We start from the raw sequence: 23,393 nt of genomic DNA on the forward strand, positions 1-23,393 counted from the left end.
TGCCATGGAGAATTTTGACTAGGCAAGGAATCTTGCTTTTCATGTTGCCCTTTCTTTAAATTGGTGTGTGTAATATTAGCCAGCACTGGCACAGCCCCCACCGATATTGTTTGCCCTTTCTAATGGGGTATTTAGGGATGCCCTTCTGGCTGGCAAATTTTAAACTCAGCATGGGAGGGTTTCTAAAAATGCAGAAATGAAGATCCAACCATTCAGTCATGAATTAATGTGTTTCGCATGTCTGTGAAGCCTAATAAAAATGCCATTTAAGTACTCCAGCTGCAGAGCAACATCTTGGTGCTGTGTGTGTATGCACATCTGGGTGGTACTTTCATTTTCAAATCCTTTTCCTAGAAAAAAAAGCCTATTTGATCTCTTTCTCTGTGAGGGTTATTTTGCTAGTCTCTTATCCAAACTTTTTTTTTCTTTTTTTTATTTGCAGTGTGTGTGTGGCTAATCCTGTGATTAAGACCTGAGGGAGTTTACTCCCTCTTCCTTTCCTCTGAGGTTTTCTTCTCTGCTGCCAGTGGCAACATCAGCTGAATGTCCAAGAAAAGCCACTTGGGCCAAATCTGTCACAAGAGTCAAGGATTAAGCAGATAAATTCAGCAAACAACAGAGGAGGGAATACAGCTCTTAGCTGAGAGGGTAGGATTTCTCTTGAGGGGTCCTGCTGAAATGACAGAACTTGCATTTCATGGCAGGTAATCAAAATGTTAGGCTACTCCAAGCCCCTCACACACAGATACTAGGAGAAAACAAGCGTTGTCATTGTCTGAATTGTCTTTCTTGTGTACCTACACTTTGTCACTCAGACATTTAGAGAGCACTAAGTACTTAGCATAGCTAAAGAAATCTGCCACAAATTTTCCTTTGACCAGTTCTCATAACCTCTTACGTTCCTAGGGTAAACCCAAGTATGAATCTGAACAGCAAATCAGTATTTAGGTGTTTGTTTTTAGGTTTTGTTTTGTTTTTTCATTTTCTGCCACACCAGTCATGGCCTGTTTTTTTGATAGCTGAAGTTAGATGCAGTGGGCGGCATTGTCTCTCCATGCAGCAGGGTGGCTGCTGCGTCGCTGTCTGTGCTCAGAGGGAGCAGCTCGCCCAAGGGATGGCTCTAGGACACAACCCAGGACGTGGGAATCTTCTGGTGGTGGAGCTGTAGGTGTCTGAGATGCATTTGGAGGCCAAAACCAAACCAGATGGGTGTTTACCCAGATGGATCATGATTAACTTGCGCTGTAGATCCTCTTTGGCAGAGATGAGGCAAAGCCTATGGTTAGTAAACGTTCCTCCAGCCTTTGATTGTGTCCCTACAAGTTGGGGCTGAGGCTTGTGCACAAAAGATTGCAAGAAGAGTGTGCCCTGCAGCTGCCCGTGCTGTTTCTTGTTATATTGGCATTCAGAAATTCATATTTCATAATTCCCAACAAAATATTTTACTAAGACTAAGCTTTGAAGAAAAGCACAATAGCTTCCCTTACTCACCCTCTTGTTAGCAGAGAGCACGGAAAGTGGAAGCCTGTGCTGAAGGAGGGCACGAACAAGGAAGCTGGGAAAGCTGCCAGCATTCTGCACCTCTAAATCACATCAAGCACATGTTGGAGATTAATCAGGCATCTTAATGCTGGAGGGCTGATACAACACAATTATGTTTTATGGGCCTCTCACTCTCTAATCTTTGATTTCATCTCCAGCCAAAGGTGAATTCAGATGCTGGGGCCAGGTGGGCATGGCAGGTTCGTGTTATGCAGCTTGCCTGTTCTGGTTTGGTGGTTCGTTTCTGCTCAGCCAACTTGTTTCTTGCCCGCTCTGCCCAGAAAATTCTTGGCAATTATGGATTCAAGGATAGAGTTCAGCTTGCTGGGGCTTTTGTGTTTCACAAATGTGAAGTTGCCTGTCCAAAAATAAATAAAATGTATTTAATGACAACAAACAACAACAGCAGCAACAAAATTCAGAAGCAGTCGGTGACCTGTGCTGCTTGTTGTGATCATCGTAAGCTTGAGAGGCTCTTCTTGCATGTCCTGAAAGCTTGGGTTTTAGTAACGATGATGTGAACTGTTTAATATCTTATGTGGAGGTTCATAGCTGCATTAACTCCTCAGGGTAGAAATGTGCCTTGACATCTGAAAAGCTTTTATTCCAAGGAGTTATGGATGTAGCACGTTACGTGTTGCTCATGTTGGTTATTCTGAAGGAACTGCCAAATACTAGGCTGGATGAAGGTAGGTGTCTTGTGTTGGAGCCTAAGGAGTGCATCTTACATGTGCCCCAGGGCACCCTGCTCTCTCCTGTTGTGAGCTGAGTGGGTGTTGAGGCAGCTGCCATGAGAGGCTCTGTTGACTTCTCAGTTTTCCAAGAGCAGCTATCCCAGCGATGCAGACGTATTTATGTAGAGAGTAGCTAATACTTTGGTATTTGCACTTTGCTTCTTTGCACCTCTGTCTGGGTGTCCTCACTCGAGTCTTCGGGTGCAGCAGAAGCAGTTGTTGATGCCTAAGGTGTATCAATACAGTCAGCAGTCGTGTGTGTGCATGCATGTGTTGTTTTGCCTGCATTTTTATATTGATCCTTTCGCACTGTTAATGGCCTTGCAGTTAACAGCCTTCATTTCTGATTCAAGGAGGTCTGGGTGACGTGCTGGTGGTCTGTCCTGCCCAAATCACAGAATCACAGAATTTTCTAGGTTGGAAGAAATGTTCTTGGCTGTCTTGCACATCAAGCTGTTTGGCTCTAGTTAGCCTGTCTTTGCCTTCTCCAGTCTGGTCAGGTGGCTCAGTTTTGTTTGTCCTTCTCAATCCCAAGTTTCTATGGATGTGGATTGAACCCGTTGTGCAAATAAGCAAAGAAAAACCAAGCTTATGGCAAGTGGCTGGAAACCCAGTGGGTGGTTTGTCTAGGGTTAGCACCTTGCTGTTCATCTACCCTGATCGGGGTAGACAAGGAGGCATTTAGGAAATACCTTTCTATCCAGTGCCGAGGATCAAAGCGTCCCTGTTCTTCCAGGGTCTCTGCGTTGCCTCAGTTTTCTGGCTGCTGGACAAGGCATGGGATGTTCTGTGCCGTGCACCTGGCTGCCTGCAGTTCAGCCTCACTCCAGGGCTTACAACGCTGCTCCTGGGTCTGCTTATTTATGTTTCATCAGCAAACGTTATGCTGCCAGACACGGAGGTTGTGAAAATCCAGGAGGTGTTTGCACAAGAGGAGGAGGGTAGAAGCAACGCTGGTTGTATCAGCGAGATGCAGAGGAGGTAGGAAAGGTAAATAAAACTTGTCTGGCTCGAGTCGTGCTCTGGTGGACCACTGCAAAAGGAGGAGCTCAAAATATTGGTTCCTCAGCTTTCAGAAACTTCTCAGGAAGATTTTGTCAGCAGTTAGTGGATGTAGGCAAATTCCCGTGGTATTTAGGAATTTCTCAACCTAGGAAGGTGAGTGGGGGAGTCCTCTCCCACTCCTGTTAGTGTGTGTACACAGCTCCAGGGAGCAGCTAACTCTTTTGCAGACTCTGGACTCCCTGAACGCCTTGAGGTCTGTAATAGACCTGGTAGGGTGTTGTGGGGCGGTGAATCCAGCAGCACGGACCCTCAGCTCCAGCCCAAAGGAGAAATAATAGCTCCTTATGAATGGTATTTACAAAGCACTGGGAGGAGAGGCGTTTTTCCATAAAACAGAAGGAAGCAATTGAAATGAGAGGTGCCATAACTTGTCCACAGCCCGTGATGAGAATCAGGAATGTATCCCAGGAGCTCTGGCTCCTCCTTGGATACTCTCTGCTGGTCCAGGATTTCCAGAGGTGTCTTTCAGACCGTTAGCAAACACCCATAAACTCGCCTGCTACAAGGCCCAAGTTTAAAAGCTGCTGTACAGAACTGTGTAATGCAGAGCAGGAAGGCCAGCAACAGCAACTGGGGAGAAGCAAACAGCTTCTGCAGCTACCAAGTGGGCACGTCCTGGGGAGCTGCAAGCTGCTGCAGATGCTCTCCTAACCCTGGCGCCTGCGAGCTCCTTATTGTCTTGTTTTTCTGACTCAGTCAGTTGAACTTTCACTGCTTTTCCCAGGAAGTGGCTCAACAGCTGAGTGGATCTTCTCCTTTGGGTTTTTTGTTTGTACATACAACATATTTTTCCCTGGCTCTGTTTCCTCTGCGAGGGAGATGCACTGCATGCCCCCACCGCACGCCCCCTTCTCCTGCCGAGTACTCTCCATGGCTGTGTTCCCTCCCCTTGCTGTTCAGGCAAGTTAAAAATCCTTAATTATGATTAACGGCTTTCTGCAACAGAAGATTGCTTTGCTGTTAAGACTGGAACGGACACGACGGAGGCGCAAATGAAACATTTCTCAAAAGAGAGGGTCTGAACATGCCGCGCGTGGCCTGAAATAGGGCCCTCCCGCAGGAAGGCCCCAGGTGACCCATCGCTCGCTGGCGCAATTACCAGAGTCTTGGCAGCTGGCAAGATCAGCAAATGGGGTTTATGTCAGAGCTTGTTACTTTAATTTGGTTAATTGTAGAGCAGAGTGCAGTCGAACAGCCAGTTCAAACCAGGTTTCAGATCACCAGGGTGCCAGGCACGGGCAGGGCACTGCCTGGAGAGCGGCGGCGGCTGTCTGCAGAGCCGGCAGCAGCAGCGTGGCACGGAGAGGATGCAGGAGCCCGGGAGGATGAGCAGAGCTTGTCTTTGCCCACAGCAAAAAAAACAAAACAAAACATCCCATTGGGCTGGGATGTGCTCACTGACAACCCCCTTGCTCTGTGGGAGCAGTCGAAGCCGTGCTTGGCAGTCTCGCCTGCAAATTTGTTATTGTTGATTTGATCCGAGGTCTGTCTGGAGGCTTCAACTGGGTACGTTCAGGCTTGAAAGAGGCAGATGGGGAGCGTTTGTCTGGAGCACAAGTTCATGCCTCCGTTTGGAACAGCAGGACCTCTTAAGTGCTTGTATTTGAGAAGAGAGGTGAGACAACCATGCGGCACCATCCAGCCCAGCGTCCCCAGTCTCCAGCTGTGGCCAAGAGCAATTGCCTGGGGCTGAGCGTAAGAACAAGGGGGACATGGTGGAGGTCAGGGCTAGGTGTGGGCACACTCAGAGCTTACCCACTGTATTTTACAGCAGGAAGACATCTGGCATTCCTTTCTGGCATAGGTGCTGGACTTTGTTGGTTTTTGGGTGTGTGGTTTTTTTTTTTTTTTTTTTTTTTTTTTTGCCCCAAGACGTGTGATGTGGTGCTAGTTATGTAGTTATGTCTGCAAATGTATCACCGGCAGGCACAAATGATTATCTTTCTGGTGATCTGCTGGCTGGCAGGGCGGGACAGGGCTTTGTAGTGGTGGCAGGAGGGGATGGGGCTCAGCCAACACGTCACCTTCAGGGCAGGCTTGATAAGGAGCCCGGGCTCCTGCCATGCAACCAGGAAGCAATAAAGCATGAAGGGAGCAAAAACAGTGGCAAAGAGGCATCGCGGACACCTGAGAATAAGACCTTGTCCTTTTGGAGTGGGAAAAAATGTCAGGTCCTCTGGTTATTTAATCATTTGCCACCCCTGGGCCAGGGGCTGCAGTGAGATGAGTTGGGTGTGTGTTAGGACGAAGTGTGTGATTAATTAGTTATGTCCTAATCTACCCCTGCATCCAGCCACTGCCTCCCCCACCCACAGTGCAATGAAACATCAGACTTTGTTTGTCTTTCTTTACTCCATGCTCCATTTTCCCTCTGTTTGTTGGTGTGTCCTGGAGGCAGACTGTCCCGACGCGCAGCCAAATGTCTGTACAGCTCAGCGGGCCACCAAACAAGGCATAGACTCTTCCTAGCCTGGGGGCTACAGATGCCTGCTGTCCCCACGTGGCTGGCACTTCCTCAGTCTGGTTTCGGGTGATCTTCTCCTCCCTTCCTGGCCAGCTGCATGAGAGCAGCAGCTCAGCCCTTCCTTGGTGGCCACAGCACACAGCTTCTGTGCCAGGTTTGGGAACTCACAGCACAACCTGCAGATGCATTGAAAGACAGAACAGTTTTAGCTGTGAGCTTTTCTCTGCGACAGAGGCTTTTGGTGGAAGCTGTTGTCCAGCTGAGGACAAGAAGTGGAAGTCTGGCCCTGGGGGATGATGCTGTTTGTGCCCTGGCTCCTCCTGGATCGGTGAAGGTGGTGATCCCTTGCCTTGGGTAATCTCTTGGTCCTAGTGAGAGCTGGGTCACTGGCAGAGCACAAGCAGACCTTTGAGAGGAGACATCCCGAGGGCTGTCTGAAATGCCTGGAGATCTCTCCTGCTCTCCCAGGCCATCTGTGCATGGTTCCAGTAACTAATTATAATCACTGTTAATGAAAAGTGTATCTTATTCCCTTAACAAAAGACCTGGAAAGAACTAGGCTGGTAATTATTCAGGAGGTGCAGAAAATAAACTAAGGGAAGCTGAGGCTGAGGGATCAAGCAGAAAGTGATACCATGCACACCCACCTCCGGCTCAGCATTGTTGTTCAGAGCCAGGCCAGGGCATTAATGCTAAATTAAGATTATATGTCTGAACCTGTAAGCCAGGAATTAAGGTCAAACTTGCAGCATTGCATCAGTCTCTTTGTGTTTCCACCCAGCTCTCCTGTTTCAGTACCTCATTTCATTCAAGCTCTGGCAGCTGGGCCCTGCTTTGTAGCCTCTATCAGTTTCTTGGCTGATTTTAGACGAGTCACATCAGTGTTTTATCTCAGTTTCTGTATTTTCCTCTGCCCGCTGCCCTGGTTTTGTATCTGCTATTTTCATACTATTGCTACCAACTGTGGATGGGGGAAGGAGGATTCAGAGCCCTGGTTAGGACTGAGCAGGAGGGAGAAATGAGGTGAAGAGGAGCGATGGAAAGGATGGGGAACAGAGCCTGAGGGACAGGGAGAGAGGGTGAAAGACGAGATGCAGTTCTGCCATGCACAGATCTGGAGCAGCGCCTTGCAAAGCCCCACGGATGGAAGGATGCTCCGGCAGTGCTGCAGCCCTTTCCCCCTGCTAGGAGCATAATGCCACGTGGTAAAAGGTCTGAGCATCCATATTATGTTACCCAGCATCTGCAAACAGCTCTTGGCGGCATAGAGGGGTGAAACTTCCCAGTGTGACACGGAAAGAACGTGCCATTTGAGGAAAAAATGCCTTATATTGTTAATAACCCTTTTCTTTCCCCAGAGGAGAGTGCGGGGTACCGTGCGCTAAGAGATGAAGGGTTAAGCTCCAGACGCTGCTGACTGCCATGTGATGCAGTTGTTTGGGTGATTAGTAAAGATCCCTGCCCTAAGAGGAATCACAAGGGCTGCGAGAGGGCTCCCTGGGTGCAGACGTGTGGTACCAAACCCTGCCTCGCTCCCCTTCCTTCCTCACCGAGGGAGCGAGCGCTGCCTCCGCGGAAGGGAGGGTGACTTCGCCAAGCCAGGCGCGCACGGAGGCTCCACATCAAAAGGCAGGGAACAAAACACCCGCAGGGCATTTTAAAGCAAAATAAATAAACCTTTGGCTGCTCTGGGAGACTTCTTACCAAATGTACAATTGGGACCTCTATTTATGGCTTTTTATTTCAAAAGCTGATCCATAACAGGAACTTTTGATACTCGAGCCCTAAAGAAGCGAACTTCAGATATTCGAGCTCTGAAAAATCTGACTTCCCACAATCAAAGGGACTGCCGTAACCCTCTGCTTTATCAGGTGGCTGGAGGAAATCCTGGGTTTTTATCGAACGAAAGCAGCTTTCAGTTGAGAAGACAATGCGACAATATCTGTTTGCGTAGCATCTTCCAGCCGGAAGGTCCCCAGAATGTGTTTTTCTTTGCAGGGAGCTATCTGGGAGATTACCTTGGTGATAGCACGGTGCCGTGTGAGAAAGTTTGAGTACTTGTTAACGGCTGGCTGCTCGAGATGGTGCTTTTGGGCCTGATTATTTGGTGCATTACACCGGCTGAATTAATCACTGTAAAACTGGAGGAATCAGCACAATATACATGAGTGCAGGTGCTCCTTGACACAACCCAAAATGCATCAGCAGGGTAACCAAGTGTCTAACAGTGGTCCTTTCTTGTTTTTCTTCTCTGCAGGTGATGTGACAAGCCTGACTCCCGAGCACTCCTTTAAAGGCACAAAAGTGGGCGTGGGGAACATCGTGTTAGCTTTGTACAGTGGTCTTTTTGCCTATGGAGGGTGGTAAGATGCAGTCTTCTTCCTTTTTTTAAGTGTATAAACCTAAATGCTAGTGTGCTACGCTAATTTTAGTGTAGACCTAAATGCTGTAGGTCCTCCCTTTTGTCCCTAGCTTGTGTTTACACGAAGAGTGTGATCCAGGACCTTCCATCTCTTGTTAGCAGAGCAGAGGCAGCTAGCTGCCCTGGGTTTGCCCAGTAATTTAAAAAGTCATTCTCCACAAGCAGTTTCCAGCCAAGTTAGAGAAGCACAAAGAAGTGGCAGTGATGGTGGGATTTAAAAGAGGCAGTAGATTATGGGTTGCTCGGTTTATCTCCTGGGTGATATTAAGAAAAAAAAGCAGGAGAGTGGTTTTATCTTGTAGAGGAGGGATTTGCTGCATACCAACAGATTTGGGTACTGCAAAGCAGAGACTGCTGTGTCCATCTCTGACAGCACCCAACTACACTTTGTTGTCAGCCTCATTGAATGCTTCCAAGCTCAAGGAACCTGCTCCATTTGCGGTGAAAACAGGCTACTTGCAGCCATCCCCATTGCCTGGAGGGTGACTCTGTCACTCGTGGGCCCAGCTTTTAGCCTGCAGCCACCTCTCCTCTTGCAAGGAAGCTGGCAGCATGGTGTGCTAAATCCACCAGCACTGTCCAGGCTGTGTGCTTTTGCAGGTTTTGTGCTGTAGACCTTGAACTAGGCATCACCCATTCTAAGTTTTACAGCAAGGTTTGGTCTCTCTACCCCACCTAAAATTCCCTCGCAGACATTTAAGATGAAGGGTTTCCTTTACTCATGGACTAACCAGACTTTATCACTGTTCTTTTTCAATTACAGGAATTACTTGAATTTTGTTACAGAAGAGATGATAAATCCCTACAGGTAGGTGTGGGTCTTGCGATGATTTCTATGGGAGGAAAACTTGTTTTTCTTGGGAAGGCCTTTCATTGTGGCTGTCTTGTGCATGTAACAAATTGCTAATCAGCCCAGAAGCCAAGATCTCTTTCTAGGGAAGTGGAAAATTAGATAGGCTAATAGCATTGTTCTTCCCTGGATTAGGGGAATAATAATCTCGGTATGAGAAGGGCTGCTGCTTACACAGCTTTCCTGTACTGCTGATGTTATCTCTGTTGTTGTAAAGCCCTGTTTCCTTAGCATGGCACCTCTCTGAATTACATGCGAGGAAGAGGCACTTACGGCTTTATTACTATCTTGTGTAAACTCCCCCAGCAGTGTTTGTACGTACATGTATTTGTCATGTGCTCTTCCTTTTCTGTCAAGCATTAGGCCACCTTCTGCACTGTTTCTGCCTTCCAGAGCTTTGCAAGGGGACCTGATGAGATGGAGATGTGCCTCACCAGAGTGAAAAATAGCTTTTGCTTGTAGGGAAGTTGCAATCCTTCTGTCAGCATGGGCTTTGGGATCAGTTGTGCAAGAGCCCATTTCTGGCTGACCCTGGCAGTGATTAGTGCTTACTGGGAAGTCTAAGATTTCACATGTTCTTTCCTTGACAAACATTTTTATAAAAAAAAGTTTTTGCAGTTTGCAATTATTTTCTTGTCTTCTGAATGCAGTCATGGTATTTGACTTTCACCTCCAGTGGTGTTTTTGAACTCCACTGGACCAATTGTATGTAGAATCGAGCAGGCTTTCCTCTTTCAGTTTCTGCGCACAAATGAGGTTAGGCTATTGGGAAAGGCAAATTTGTACCAACACAGCCTCATCTATACAGGCCTGCTCAGCTTGTGTTTGAACCCACTTGCTTTGAACTCACTTGCAGCAGGCAGCTGCACAGAGCTTAGGGCCTAAAAACTGCCCACTCAGTCCCTGATCTTTCCATCTCCCACAAGAAAGCCACCAGCACAAACGCTTCTCTCTTGTCCAGAAGAATGTATGTACTAATGCTGCTAGCTGGGAAGAGACATGGGGTTTTAGTTTTAATTGATTGCCTTTGCAGTGGTCTTGGATTGCTGCTTGCCCAGACACCCAGAGTCTCTCCATGTAAAAAGTCCCTTCTGCCATAATCCTTCACTCTACATCTGTCAGCCTCCAGGCTATCGCTGTGTGGGCATTTTCTCCTCTCCTGGAGGAGCAGAGTGTGGTTAGAAACTGTGTAAGCTGAAGAGCCAAAGGGGAACAGCATGGCTTATGCCAACTTTAAGTGAATGCAGAAGGGCTGCAGCACGAGCCCTTAGCATTCCCTGGCATCAGTGGCTCTACCCCAAACTGCAGAGCTCCATTACAATTTATATTTTCTTTCTAGAAACCTGCCTCTGGCTATCATCATCTCACTACCTGTAGTCACTTTGGTTTATGTGCTGACAAACTTGGCTTACTTCACCACCCTGTCAACGGACCAGATGCTGGCGTCCGAAGCCGTGGCCGTGGTAAGATAGGTGCATTGCTGATATGACTCATCTGTTTTTCAGGGCTGCTCAAATCAGACTTGCAATCTCTGCGTACGTCTCCTAGGTTGTTCCACGCTGCTCATGGCTGATTATAAAAAATAAAAAATAAATGACAGGAGATAAAGAGCAACTGTGACGGGAGCAGGGAAGAACAGCATGCTACCAAGTGGCATTAATCTCACACAATAGTGAGGGTGGATGGTCAGTTAGCACTGCTCTTCATTTGTAAATACACAGGGTTGCTGCTGGCTGCATGACTTACCATCAGTTATCAGAGCATGATGCTTATGGGAAAAGGTCACTCAGTCAATACTGAATTAGACTGTTCTCTCTCTGTATCTTCCTTGTTTTAATTAAGAGAGGAAGACAGTACTTCTATTAATTAAAATGGCATTGTGGTCAGAAATCCCGATTGCTTCAGAAGTGAGCAGCATGGTATGACCTTGCAAAGAGTGTGACCAGGATTGTTCAGTGCTTCAGGGGGAATCTCCTGGTCCAGGGTAAGTTAGCCTGGGCCATCAGGTGACAGCATGACACCCTTCAGACTGGGGCAGAGCCCCAGCTCCAGCCTGCAAGTACCCTGTGGGGAGTTACTGGAGATACCAGCCTGCGTTGTGGTACTCTGGTTGTGTTCCTTCGCACATCTGTTGAAATCAGGATGATTGTGATGGCCTGAAACTGCAGTGAAGCAATGTGGGGTCAGTCTGTAACATGAAACTATGACTGGGTCACTGTATTTATAAGGAGCTGTGTCCTAGTGTCCTTACTCAGCTCCACACGTGCAGTTGGCAATATCCGAATGGCTGAATCTGCTCGCAGTTTTCATTTGGTCTTGAGCTTTTGGACAACTGTTCCAATAAATCTTGTCTCCTGACCCTGAGGGAAAGGCTTTCTGCTGGTTTTTTGCAATTCTGTAAAATGCTTTTTGAGGAAGGAGGAGCAGCAAATGGCGAAGTAGAAAAAGCCTTAATAGCTTGAGCCATGAAAGCATGTTAATTGTTCAGATTTCTGTAAATGTTAAAGCTTTGTAGGCAGCTGTGAGTTCTCTTGGGCGTTCGGGTGTGACGGGACTGTCTTGTTGCCCCTCCTGTTTAGGACTTCGGGAATTACCACCTTGGCGTCATGTCCTGGATCATACCCGTCTTTGTTGGCTTATCGTGCTTTGGATCCGTTAATGGATCTCTCTTCACTTCTTCCCGGTACTACTTTTGCTCAGTTTTGTGGCATTTGTTTACAAGCAGTGGTTAATGCCTCTTGGTTTGGAATAAGTGTCCTCTGAAGAGTGGCTGTGGGTAGACACAAAGTCTAAAGGGTCTGGAGGCCATGTGGGAAATGATGGGGAAAAAAAAAAAAAAAGGCTTTAAAATCATATCCAGTTTAAAAGAAAGCCTTGCAGTGGTCTTAGTTTTCTGTCCTCTGGGCAAAGTCCTGTTGAAGTTATTAGAACATAAACAAACACAGGCTTGAACCTCAGGAAAAAAAAATGGTTTTAATGAAAACCAGAAACTTACGAAACTTCAGGACTGAGAATTTCTCCAGAATTAGGAGAAAGGATGGGGCAGGACAAGGACTGAGGACGTTCCAGGTCTGACATGCATCTCCTGGGTTATCTTAGGAAAGTCACGTAATTGTTCACTCTGGAAAGGAGGATATAAACGTATGATTTCTTGCGTTCCTTGCCCATCTCCAGACTTTTTTAAGACAGATGTTTTCCAGTGTGCAGAACACTGGGGGCTGACCCTGGAGGGCCCCACTCTTGAACCAGTGACTACCAAAAGAAGGCACAGTTGGCATCATGCAGTGCACCACTAAGGTGGAAAACCTGGAGTTTGGGCATTTCAGTCTTGCTGCCTCAGCACTGTCTAGGCTGATCTCGAGCTGTCCCTGCTTGTTTTGTGTAGGAGACAAACCCCAGCCCGGGGCTAAAGGTTGCAGTGGTGATAACTGCTCTGTCTCCCTCACCTCAGGCTGTTCTTCGTTGGATCCCGAGAAGGACACTTGCCTTCCATTCTGTCTATGATTCACCCTCGGCTTCTCACTCCCGTGCCATCCCTCGTCTTTACGGTAAGCACCCGGCTTTGTGATGATAAGCATTGACCTGGCATTGAGAAAAGCACTGGGGGAACGATCCCGTCAGAGTATTCCGAGAGGGACTCCAAACACAGCCATTTCTGATTTTCCTTCGCATCATATCCATATTCCACTTCTGTTTTAAAATCATTCCAAGTACCAAAATTGCATAAAATAAGTTTTTAATAAAAAAAAAAAAAAAATCAACCTGCTTCTTTTCGTGGCAGATAGCTCTTGTAAAATTCCCACGTTTAGTGCTATAATATATGTGGTTTTGCCTACTTTTCCCTTTGCTAATGGCTTTTATTTTTCTGGATGCAGTGCATCATGACCCTGCTCTATGCCTTCTCCAATGACATCTTCTCAGTCATCAACTTCTTCAGCTTCTTCAACTGGCTGTGTGTGGCTCTGGCCATCATTGGCATGATGTGGCTGCGTTACAAGAAGCCAGAGCTGGAAAGGCCCATCAAGGTGAGAGCAGTGCAGGAATTGCCCATCAGGTCCTCCCAGTATTGGGTCTTCTAATTTGTGCTCAGAGGGAAGGCCCTGCCAGCTTGGAAACGGCTGGTTCAAGATGTTTGAGTGCTCAGAGGCTTCACTGGGGGAAGTCCCCGAGCTCTGGGGAAGTCCCTTCTCCGCTGCAGGGGAGGTGCAGCAAGAACTGCTGCTTTTCCTGTTTGGAAAAGGGACCGGGATTGCAAGGATGTCGCCATCAGGGGAAGAGTTGTGCAAGCTAATGCAGGTGTCCCAGCTGCATCAAAATCTGCCAAAAGCAAATCTGGGCACTCAGTGCCCAGGGGATGAAGATGCTGTGGCCTTGGGAATATCTGAGTGAAGGATGCTGTGGGTGGCAGAGCTGTGGGTGTTCTGGTGGGGCAGCCCAGTGGGAAGCTCTCAGTGACTAACATATTCCCCAGGACAAGCTTTGGGCTGCGGCTCTCAGTGAAACGCTCTGTACCATCGTGGAATTCACTTAGAATAGTTTAATAAAGCGGACAAACCCACGCCTGAAGAGATGAGAGCTTTGTTCTATTTGTCCTTGGCCAGCTTGGCAGTACTGCATCCCGTCTGGTAGGAGGCCAAGATCATGTCAGCCACAAGCATGTCTGCCTTCCTTAAAGGCATGTTTCTCACTCACCCTCCCGCCCCCGAGCACACTCAGGTCTCTGCCAGGCAACAGGGAGCCAGAGAGAAACAAACTCAAGACCTGTATCAGTGCCTTCGCAGAGTAACTCTTTGCGTTTCCTTTGTTTTTCCTGTTGTTGTTTTGTTTTTTCCTTTTTATAAAAACTACAACAACAACAAAACCGAGGCTGGTCTCAACAGATGTCCTGCTCAGAGCAGTGTAGCTGAGTCCCCTGGGAAACGAGATGCAAAGGCTTGTGCTGTGGTTGGTGCTGAATTTGATGCTGTTGGTTCAGGTGCTTTTTATAAGAAATCATTCAAGTATGGAATTGAATGTCAAAAACTGTGCTGAGAAAGGCTCGTGCTATCTTAGCAAACTACGCCTCCATGTTTTGGTTCACTCTGAGTGCCCACGTTAGGTGTTAGCCTACTTCAGTCTTCTCCAGGACTGCTGAGGAGTGCTAGCTGACTTGGTACCCTGTGGCAGTTCAAGGTCCCAGTCGCCCAGTTCAGAGCACTGGGACAGACAGAAGCCCTGTCCACAGAGAGTCCGTTAGTGGGACATGAAATCCTTCCCTCCCCAGGATGGAAAAACTTCACTGGAAAGTTTTCCCTGTTCCCCTGATACAAGTTCTTACGTGTTCTTTGGGTTCTTTTTTAGGTGAACGTCTGCCTGCCCATTTTCTTCATCCTGGCCTGCTTGTTTCTCATCGCTGTTTCCTTCTGGATGACACCAGTAGAATGTGCCATTGGCTTTGCAATCATCTTAAGCGGGATTCCTGTTTACTTCTTCGGGGTCTGGTGGCAAAACAAGCCCAAGTGGGTTCTCCAAGGCATCTGTAAGTATTACTTGAGGAAGGGCAAGGGTGCAGCCTTTGGCGTTTGCTCCAAGAACAGCAGTGCTTCCTGGTGAGCGTGCTGCAGCTCGTAGCACTGGCTCCCGTCTGTGTAGTGGAGGCTTCAGTGTCTTGGCTCTGATCAATGTCTTTTTAATGCTAACAAGTTTTAACCTGATGATTACCTTATCTACCAAGCACCCAAAATGCACCTTGACTTGTGATAGTTGCAAAGTTTGGGCCAAATGCCTTTTTTCTTTTTCTTCTCCTGGCGAACTGGGTGTTGTTTTGTAGTGGAGCATAACTCAGTGAACCCATTGTTACCTTCTGCCTCCCGTAAAAGCACAGAGTCAGGCCTTTATCAGCAGAGAATAGCTTTCTAGTGGCATTGGGAGGGCAAAGAAATAACAGCGTAACAGTTTGAGCACAGTTAGCCAAAAATTTGAATGCTGTTAAGTTGGGAATTGGTCCCAATTCATCACTTAGCCAGTGCTAATATTTCTGATCGAGTCAAAGCTCTCCTAGGCATCAAAATGTGACAGCAGAGTAGAAGGAAGAGAAAATCCCATGTCTTCTGAATGTTTTCTCTTCTGAAGATGATTTCTAGGTTATCTTTGTGTAAGGTTTTCCAACAGCTGGTACTGCACCGTGGTGTGTTTTGAAGGGATGGAAAGATTGGGCTTGGACACGTAACCTCTGTCTGAACACCTGAATCAAGAAAGTCAATCCATGTTGTCTAAGTAACTAAACTCTACCATCTGTCTCCCAGCTCTCAAACAGCAGGCTGACCTAGAAAAGCAGACTAGCAGAAATGTCCAGCCTCAGCTGGGTGCTTTTTATGTAGAAGAAAAAGGCATTAAACAAAGCTCAGCAGTCCTTATCCTTTTTTTTTTTTTTTTTTTTTTTTAACCCCTCACTCTTTTTTTTATTCTGAGTATTAGGCTCGGTTCCTGGAAAAGCCATTTTTTGCAGTGTCTGGTTGACAAATTACCATATTAATTATTTTTTACCACCAAGAGCTTTTGAGGAGAAAATATTCTGGGGACACAGAATGATAATCCTGCAAATGCCCCATTAGGAACACGTCAACTTTAAACATGTGTATATACATAAGTTGTAGATGATTTGATCACCTCTGACTAATCTGAGCTTATTTTTGCTTGCGTGTATCTAGAATTGTGTTAGTTTTACCTGGCAGGTCTGTTTAGGGGTGTCCAAATGCACAATGAAGCAGCAGAAAACACAGGTGTGGTTGGATGCCAACCTCCGTAACTAATGGGTGGAAAAATAAAGTTACTCCAGTTGAGCACCTCTCCTGTATGCACTTGGAAGTGAAATGCTTCCCTTCCCATCTCTCTGCCCATGGTATCCTGCGTGGCAGTGTGAGGCAGGGGGCTCTGCCTTGTGCTCAGCACGCTGGGCTGGTCGTCTCCCAGGTTCTTGAGTCTAAAGAAGCTGTGCACATACGGCCAAGGTTTTCAAAACTGGAAGGAGAACTGTCAGCTCATGTTTTCTATGCCCGTTCCTGCTATTGTGCCTGACTCAGTTTGGACTGTTTGCAGTTCTGGCATCCAAATGCAGTTACCATATCACCGTGCAAGTAGAAACTGGTGTTGAGAAGTACAGGAGCCTCTCAGGGCAGTGCAGCATCCTTGCTGCAGTCGCAAAGCTCCCAGTGTTACATGCTCAAATTCTAGGCATGAGTAGAGAGCAGCCTGTGGGTCATTTGCTTTCACTTCTTAAACTGTATTTGGACTCATCCTGCTCAGAACCAGAGTGTGTGCTCTGCCCCTTTGAGGCAAAGTATAAAGAACTGAGTCAAGATGTGTGTTGGGCCCTCCGTGTGCAATCTCTTTGACCCATACTTTGCTTTCTCCCCTGCAGTCCACGCAACTGCCGTGTGCCAGAAACTGATGGAAGTGGTTCCTCAAGAATCATAAGCAGGAAAAGCAGAGACATTCAGCTCCAGGAAACGCACAATATTATTTTAAGACGACACAAGGAGAAAACACTTCTGATCCCTCATAAAGAAAACCCAGGCATTGGAGCACCCCGGCAGAGCTGCTTCATGTCTGACACCATGCCACCTGCCCTGCCTTGCCTCCTCCAGCCTTCCTGTTGCCACCTTTTAGCCCGGCAGATGAGCAGCCCCGAGAAGTTCTTGGTACGAACATGGACCAGGAAGAGGAATTCCTGCTGGTGGCTTCCAAGGGGTCCTGCGTGTCCGGCAGCAGCGAGTCCCATCGGCCTCTGTGTGTGTGTGTGTGTGATATTGAGGACTGTACTTCAGTTCTGTGTAGGGTAACTCATTAGGGTTTTTAAACCTAAAGTTAGCAGCGAGCTGTGCATCCCCCAGGCTGTGGCGGATCTGCTCTCGAGCCCAGTTTGAGCATCACCAGCTGTGCAAAGGTGCCTGTGTCAGGGCTGGGGCTGTGTGCTGAAACACAGCTGCAGGGTGGGCCTGAGCCCGAGTCACCTGCCTTACCTGGTCATGGGGGGGTGGTTGAGAAACTAAGGTTGTTTTAAGGACTTTGGCTGATGTTGGTGCTTGCTCACACACACACACACACACACACCTAAATGCCTGCTGCTGGATGCTCTGGGCTCTGCCCACGTTGCACCACCAGCAGTGATTTAGGCGAGACAAGGCAGAGCAGAATTAGTGTCAGAGAAATGGTGTGAGGAGGCCTTGCCTGACTTCCCTTGTGTTCCTGAAACGAGCACTTGGGGTTCCTTGCCATGGCTTTTAACTCTCAGACCCAAGCTATCTCCCTGCTATTGAGCCAGTTCTCTGGGATGCTCTCCACCAGAACAACCCCGGGGCCCTGTGGATTAGCACTGGGTCAGGCACAAGGCCCAAGGGTGGAGTTCTTCCCAGGAAACCCAGGGAATTGCACGAGTTAGCAGAAGGTCAAGACAGCTTGCTCACTCCGTGTTTTCCGTAGGTAGGCTGTCATCCAGCGTGGGATGAGCACCATTCTGCTCTGCAAGTGGCCCTGTTCGTTGCCCTCAGCGTGATCGACGCTTGCCCCTAAACCAATGTCAAAGATAAAATTCTGGTGGGATTCTCCTGGCTCGTTTGCTGGGAACTGCCTGCGTTGCCTGTCCCCGTGCCCTCCGTTACGCCGTGTTACCAGTGCCTGCAGGGGAGATGGGACCAACCGGCTCTGGGGGGGGCAGAAAGGGGCAGATATCCCCAAAAGGCTGGAGCCTGTCTTTGATCTTGGTCTGCTGTAGGTTGCTTGCTCTAAGAAGCAGGGACCGGAGGCTTCCTGAACAGTTTGCTCGTAATGCCTCTGCAGTCGAGGTGATAGTCAATTGGAAATCCAGTGCATCTTGTCCCTACAAGTGAGCTGCACTAGTCTCTGTTACAAATCTTCTCTGTGCTAGTGCTTTAGAAAATAGGTGGTCAATTTTTTTTTTTTCTATATATTATTTTTGTAAACTAAGCTGTTTGGAAGCTGGGATCCTCCAAGAGCTAATGCTTCCTACTGGATTCTCCTCTTAGCATAGAGTCATTTTGGAAAAGAGGCATTAAGGACACCAATGGTACTAGCTCATGCTTTGTCCTTTTAAGAAGCTCTTTGGCAAAAAAAAAAAAAAAAAAAAAAAAAAAGCATTTATGTTCTAGCAGGTGGCAGCTTCTGTTCCAGGGCGTGTGACAATGACCACAGTTATGCCAACAACTATCCACGTGCAGCTCTTTGCTATTGCTTCACCAAGCACACACCTTTGCTTCGAGGCAGGAATAGGTGAGACAATCATCATGCTGAAAACCTTTGCTTATTCCGTGGCACTACAGTGTAGAGATACCCAAGCCAGCTCGACTGCACTACAAATGTATTAATTTAGAGCTCTGCTCGAGATGAGTTAAGCTATGGAGAACTGCAGCTGGTTTGGGTATGTCTGCAGTGCAGAACTACCCAAAGTTATGGCCAGTGCGTGGCTGTTCAGGGACCTACGTGCAATGAATTGGAGCATCTCAGAGCCTGTGGAGAGACGTTTGCATAAATAAGGTCATGAACCGTAAAACCTGAGCTCAATTTTCCCTCCTTACAAGGAATCCTCTTCCAGCTGAAGGCTGAGATGTTTTTGCAGGGAAGTGATTGGAAATCACTCCTTATGCTGAACCTGTTTCATGGCTAAAGAACCTGTCTCTCACCTTCCACGTAGCCTGCATTTTTGGGGCTGTAATGGTCTCAGGACTGGTTTCCTGCAGAGGCTGGATTGAATTTAGAGGCTCTCTGTGCTGATATATACCAGCAGAGTTAACTTGTGATGCAAAGGAAATGCACCTCAATCCAACGTAAATTAACAGTCAAGTCCAATCCACAGAGAGCTCAGAAATGGGTCCAAGTCTCCCAAACATGTGGGGATTGCTTGGTTTGGGCATATCTCTTAATGAGTTTCATCAGTGATGAAGACCATGAATAAAAAACATCCTCTTGGTGACCCTTTCACACTGGTTTTAAAGAGGAGATGTCACACTGAGATTTATTTTTTTATTAACTGATCTTAATTAAATCCTTAACTGGCTTGCTTGCTTTTTAAAGAACTTTGATTGTTTTCCACTTGCTGCTGAAGATCTTCCTTTCGTGCTACTAACCTGCTGGCTCTGGCATCGATGTCATAGGTTTCGTGGTGACCTCGCCAGCGTGTCCATGGCAAGAGATGTATAGGGAGGATCTGAACCAGGCAGCAGCACAGAATCATGCAGATGTTGAATTTGGTCGGCCACAGCTCAGATCTCAGCCTGGTTCAGGACAAAGTTCACCTTTCAAAGCCTTTTTATCCCTGTTTTTTTGAGGCTGATAGTTCCTCTCCACTAGAGCCTGGTGGCATGGAGATAGAGGGGGGTTCTTTATAGTTCTTTATGCTAGAGATTAAGGAGATAATGAATAAGGGGGTAAAACTGAATTTCATTTCAAAAAGCAAACCCAACTAGAGCAATTTCTCCAGTGGGTGGAACTGCTGCTACCATCTGCTGTCCAGGGCAAAAGCTTTAACTCGAGCCAGCGAACGGGAGTGTCTGCTGGCCGTGGTCAGTGGGCTTTGGTGTGGAAACAGAGCATCCATCCCAATGGGAGACCTCCTCGCTGCTCGTTTTCCTCCAAATGGGCCTGGGATGCCTCGCTGGGGGTGAGGGGAGCAGTAGAGACCTCTCACGGAAAGTTTCTCATCGTTCCCAGAACTGGATGTGGATTTTTTTCTGGTGTTTTTACTGTTTGCTTGTACTCTCTTGAGCCTGTGATCAGTCACCCTGTCGTAAGCTGTGCACAACCCGCCAAGGGAGGTGAGCCCTCCCCACAGAGGACACCTACAACCACCGTGACCGTGCGTTTGCCTTCCCCCACAGTAGCTACAGTTAAATGAGGTACCTCGTGGCTGTATTTCATGTGACAGTGTTCTTGCAAACACGGCCCCCAGCTCACCGTAGCCCTCGTGGCAGCGGAGCCGTGGGGCCGTGGCTACGTTTTTCTGCCAGTGATTGCTGTGCCCGCAGTTGGTCGTTGTGCTAATCCCCTTTCCATTATCACTCTTCTTCGATGCAGCTTGGTTTTGAGTATTTTAGAGTCCCGGGGAGTCCGTTGTTAGGGGTATTTGTGGAATAGCATCCCACAGGGGTTGGTAACAGCGGGGTGGGAGCCGGTGGCTTGACGCGGGTTCCTCTTCCCAACCCAGCTGTGAAACCTTCCCCCAGGCTGCGAGGGGACCTGCCCTGCCCAGCCCTGCAAAGCGCTCCCGGACAAAAACGGGGAAGCTTATTTTTGTTGTTGTTTTTTAAATTTCCGGCAGTATTTGCGGCGTTTGCCATCCCAGACACCGTGTTCTGGTAAACACGCTATTGTTTTTAACAGCACCCTCTGTGGACAGCGAAGTTCAAAGGGACTCTGTCGCTTGAACAAACATTAAAGACCCTTCAGCTGGATGGAAGCCCCTGCGAGGCCGCTTTGTTCTTCTCCACATGCTCTCCTTGTGGGCGGCTCGGGCAGGGGAATAAATTGGGGCTCCTCTGTGGGTCCATGCCATGTGCTGGGCTGTGCCACGGGGCCCGGAGGGACAGCAGTGTTTGGGCAGGGCTCTTCCTCACCACGCGGTGCCGGGACGAGATGTCTGCAGCTTTCCTCTCAGTCTGCGGTGGTGCCTGTGCCTTTCACCGAGGCTACAGCATTCTCGGGCTTTAATAAAAATTAAGATGAAAACAGCCAAAAGCTCTCCTTACACAGCGCTCTGGCTGTTCTTGTGGGACGCCAGCTTTTCCGTCAGTGGGTTTTGTTGTTCCATTCCCAGTGACATCAAAAGGGAAGGTGCAGAACCGCCGGCCCCTGGCGGGGTTTGGCATTTAGAAGCGGCTGAAGCCACGCTTCGTGCTGCGGCTTGAGAAAGGGCAGCCCAGGGGTGATGCTCCAGTTCCCTCTGGGGCTTGTGCTGGGTTTTGTCAGCGGTGCGGCGACCTCAGCAGAGCCCTAAATGGGAACCTCGTGTCAGCCCATGGAGCCCCACAAGCATCTCTGGCCATGGGAAGGCCGGCACGGCTGGAGCTGGTGGCATTTGGCTGCCAACCAGGGCACGAAGTGGCGATGGGAATCAGCTCCTGCAGCTCCTCCAGCGCCCTTACCCGCATCAGGGCATCCCACGGGACCCCAGCATTAAGAGATGCTCGAGGGGCTCTCCTCTTCTGCTTGTTTCACGAGCTGAGGAGTCACACCCTGCGCTGGTTTTGCCCACACTCACCAAGTTTTGTGGTTTACACGGTCCAAACTGGAACCAGCAGCTGGGGGGGGAGCTGAGGGCCCTGCATGGAGCTGGGGGGGACGAGAGCGAGTGGGGCTGGGCAGAACCAGGAGCTCCCAGCACCGTGCAGGTGGGAAATATCGCTCAGGTGAGGTCACCCCTAAGGAACCGATGTCCAGAGGGTTTTCTTTGCTTTTTCTTTGCCCGTTCCTTGCGTGAGAAGGGGTGTTGCTTCCTCCAGCTGTTACGTGTTGATGAGAATAAAGAAAGTATTTTTTTAAACACTGAATTAATTTTTAAGTGGCCTAAAAGAGACTTTCTATCTGCACCAAAATGATTCCTGTCGGGTGACGTTCGTCTCAGCGCAGGGGCTCGGCGAGCTCTCGGATGTGACCCGGCCACGTCTCCTGCCTGGGACGAATTTCACACGCAGAGAAAAATCCTGGCTCGCTCAGAGGGCACAGCAGGCTCCGTGTCCCACCTAAAGCCCTGCACAGGGCCAGTTTTAGGTGGTACCCGGACCTTGCACCAGCCCTCAGAATGAAAACCAGGGTGAAATTCACTTCTAGTGAGTAATCCGACTTTTCGGCGATACCTTTCTTCTAAAGTTCATATTTTTGTTGTGTGCTATTTTTTTTTTAACAGAAAAAAGAAAAAAAAGGATTTTAACCTACAGAAAGAAAATGTAGATCTGATTTACAATTTTGTTGTATTTGGTTGCTTTAAAAAAATATTTTACTAATTTAAATGTTGCTGTAGATGACACTATTTATTTTAAAGGGTAAATATCTTTTAGTCTTAATACTTCTACAGTAAATGCTATTTACAATGTTTGTGTTCCTGTTAACACAGCTATTCCACAGCTGACCGAGTGCTGGTCAGCCGGTAGTAACTTAAATCAAATTGCCTTGTAAAACAAAATGTCTCCTGCAATGTATTTTTTTTTTCTAGTATTCTTGATTCTTTTATGTCTGTGGTTAACAAATCTGTTAAATGTTTGGGTTGTTTTATGTTTTGGGATTTTTTGTTTGTTTTTTTTTTTAAACAAAGAAAGCTGAATTACAACTCTCTCGTTGCTGGTTTTTGCTTCCAAACCTTTGATTTTGCACGAGGTTGCCTTGTTCATCCCGCATCCACCCGCTCTCCCTGCATGCACCTAAGCCCTGGGTTCCCAAGTGTTCCTCTCCAAGCACAGCATCCCTTCCTCTGCCAGTCCCCAGCCTCCTGTTTGAAGCCCAAGCTGCCCCTTTCTGCTTTTGCATAACACAAAGGAGGCGGCTGGGAAGCTGGGTGAGCTTTGTGCAAGAGGTGGGAGGAGGAGAAGGCGATGCCCTAGTTCCTGGGCTATGGCTGCAGGGGGGAGATGCTGCTCAGGCTGCTGCTGGAAGCTCACAGCCAAAAGAAATGCCAAGCAGCAGGAGGATCTCAGACTTTGTAAGGGAAAAGCAATCCTCTGGTGTGCTTCCCTCTTCCCCATGTCCTTGTTTGCCAGGGATGCTCCGTGGGCTGGGGTGACGGGAGGTGACGGGGGGCTCGGGCACAGATGGGGGCAGGTGGGAGGGCTGCGGGAAGGCTTGCGGTGATCGGGTACAGAGGGAAGAGCTCAGAGATCCCTCCTGAAGGAGAAGGTGGTGCTGACGCTATTCGTCTGACACACATGCAGATGCCACTGGGAAAAAAATGGGCCCAAAATGGAGCTTGGAAAGGCTGCCAGGAAAACCCAGCAGCATGGGGTGTCTTCGGTGATGCCAGCCCACGTTGCACTCATTGATGCTGAATTTCAGGCAATTCAGCCAATTTTTTGAGAACAATTAGAGAATTGACAAGCAAGGTGATTGCTGATTTGGTAGTGCACATAGTGGCTGCTTCAGAAAGCAACAGTTGGTGAGAGAAGGCGTGGTGTTACGTGCCAAAACCTAACAGCCTCCACGGCACCCGCCCAGTTAAGTGCGGAAGCATTCGGCTTTAAATACATATTGGTAATAAAGGAGAAAGTTAGAGGTGCAGAAACGGGAGCGCCTTCACAAGACTATTGTATGCAACAAGGGGCACGTTCTGCATTAAAG

The 23,393-nt window shown here is 48.1% G+C and overlaps 1 protein-coding gene across 1 annotated transcript in view; it reads left to right on the forward strand.

The window, feature by feature from the left end:
* The window catches only part of SLC7A5 (solute carrier family 7 member 5), a 39,890-nt gene extending 17,498 nt beyond the window's left edge, over window positions 1-22,392 (forward strand). The window contains exons 3-10 of the mRNA XM_084533197.1: window positions 8,063-8,168; window positions 8,991-9,035; window positions 10,417-10,540; window positions 11,657-11,760; window positions 12,529-12,625; window positions 12,953-13,102; window positions 14,418-14,595; window positions 16,477-22,392. Coding sequence (XP_084389323.1) covers window positions 8,063-8,168; window positions 8,991-9,035; window positions 10,417-10,540; window positions 11,657-11,760; window positions 12,529-12,625; window positions 12,953-13,102; window positions 14,418-14,595; window positions 16,477-16,532 — 860 coding nt within the window. The 3' untranslated portion in view covers window positions 16,533-22,392. The remainder of the gene's footprint in view (window positions 1-8,062; window positions 8,169-8,990; window positions 9,036-10,416; window positions 10,541-11,656; window positions 11,761-12,528; window positions 12,626-12,952; window positions 13,103-14,417; window positions 14,596-16,476) is intronic.
* Window positions 22,393-23,393: the final 1,001 nt, after the last annotated feature.

This window comes from Aythya ferina (assembly GCF_964211825.1).
Source record: "Aythya ferina genome assembly, chromosome: 12".
Classification (NCBI taxonomy): Eukaryota; Metazoa; Chordata; class Aves; order Anseriformes; family Anatidae; genus Aythya; species Aythya ferina.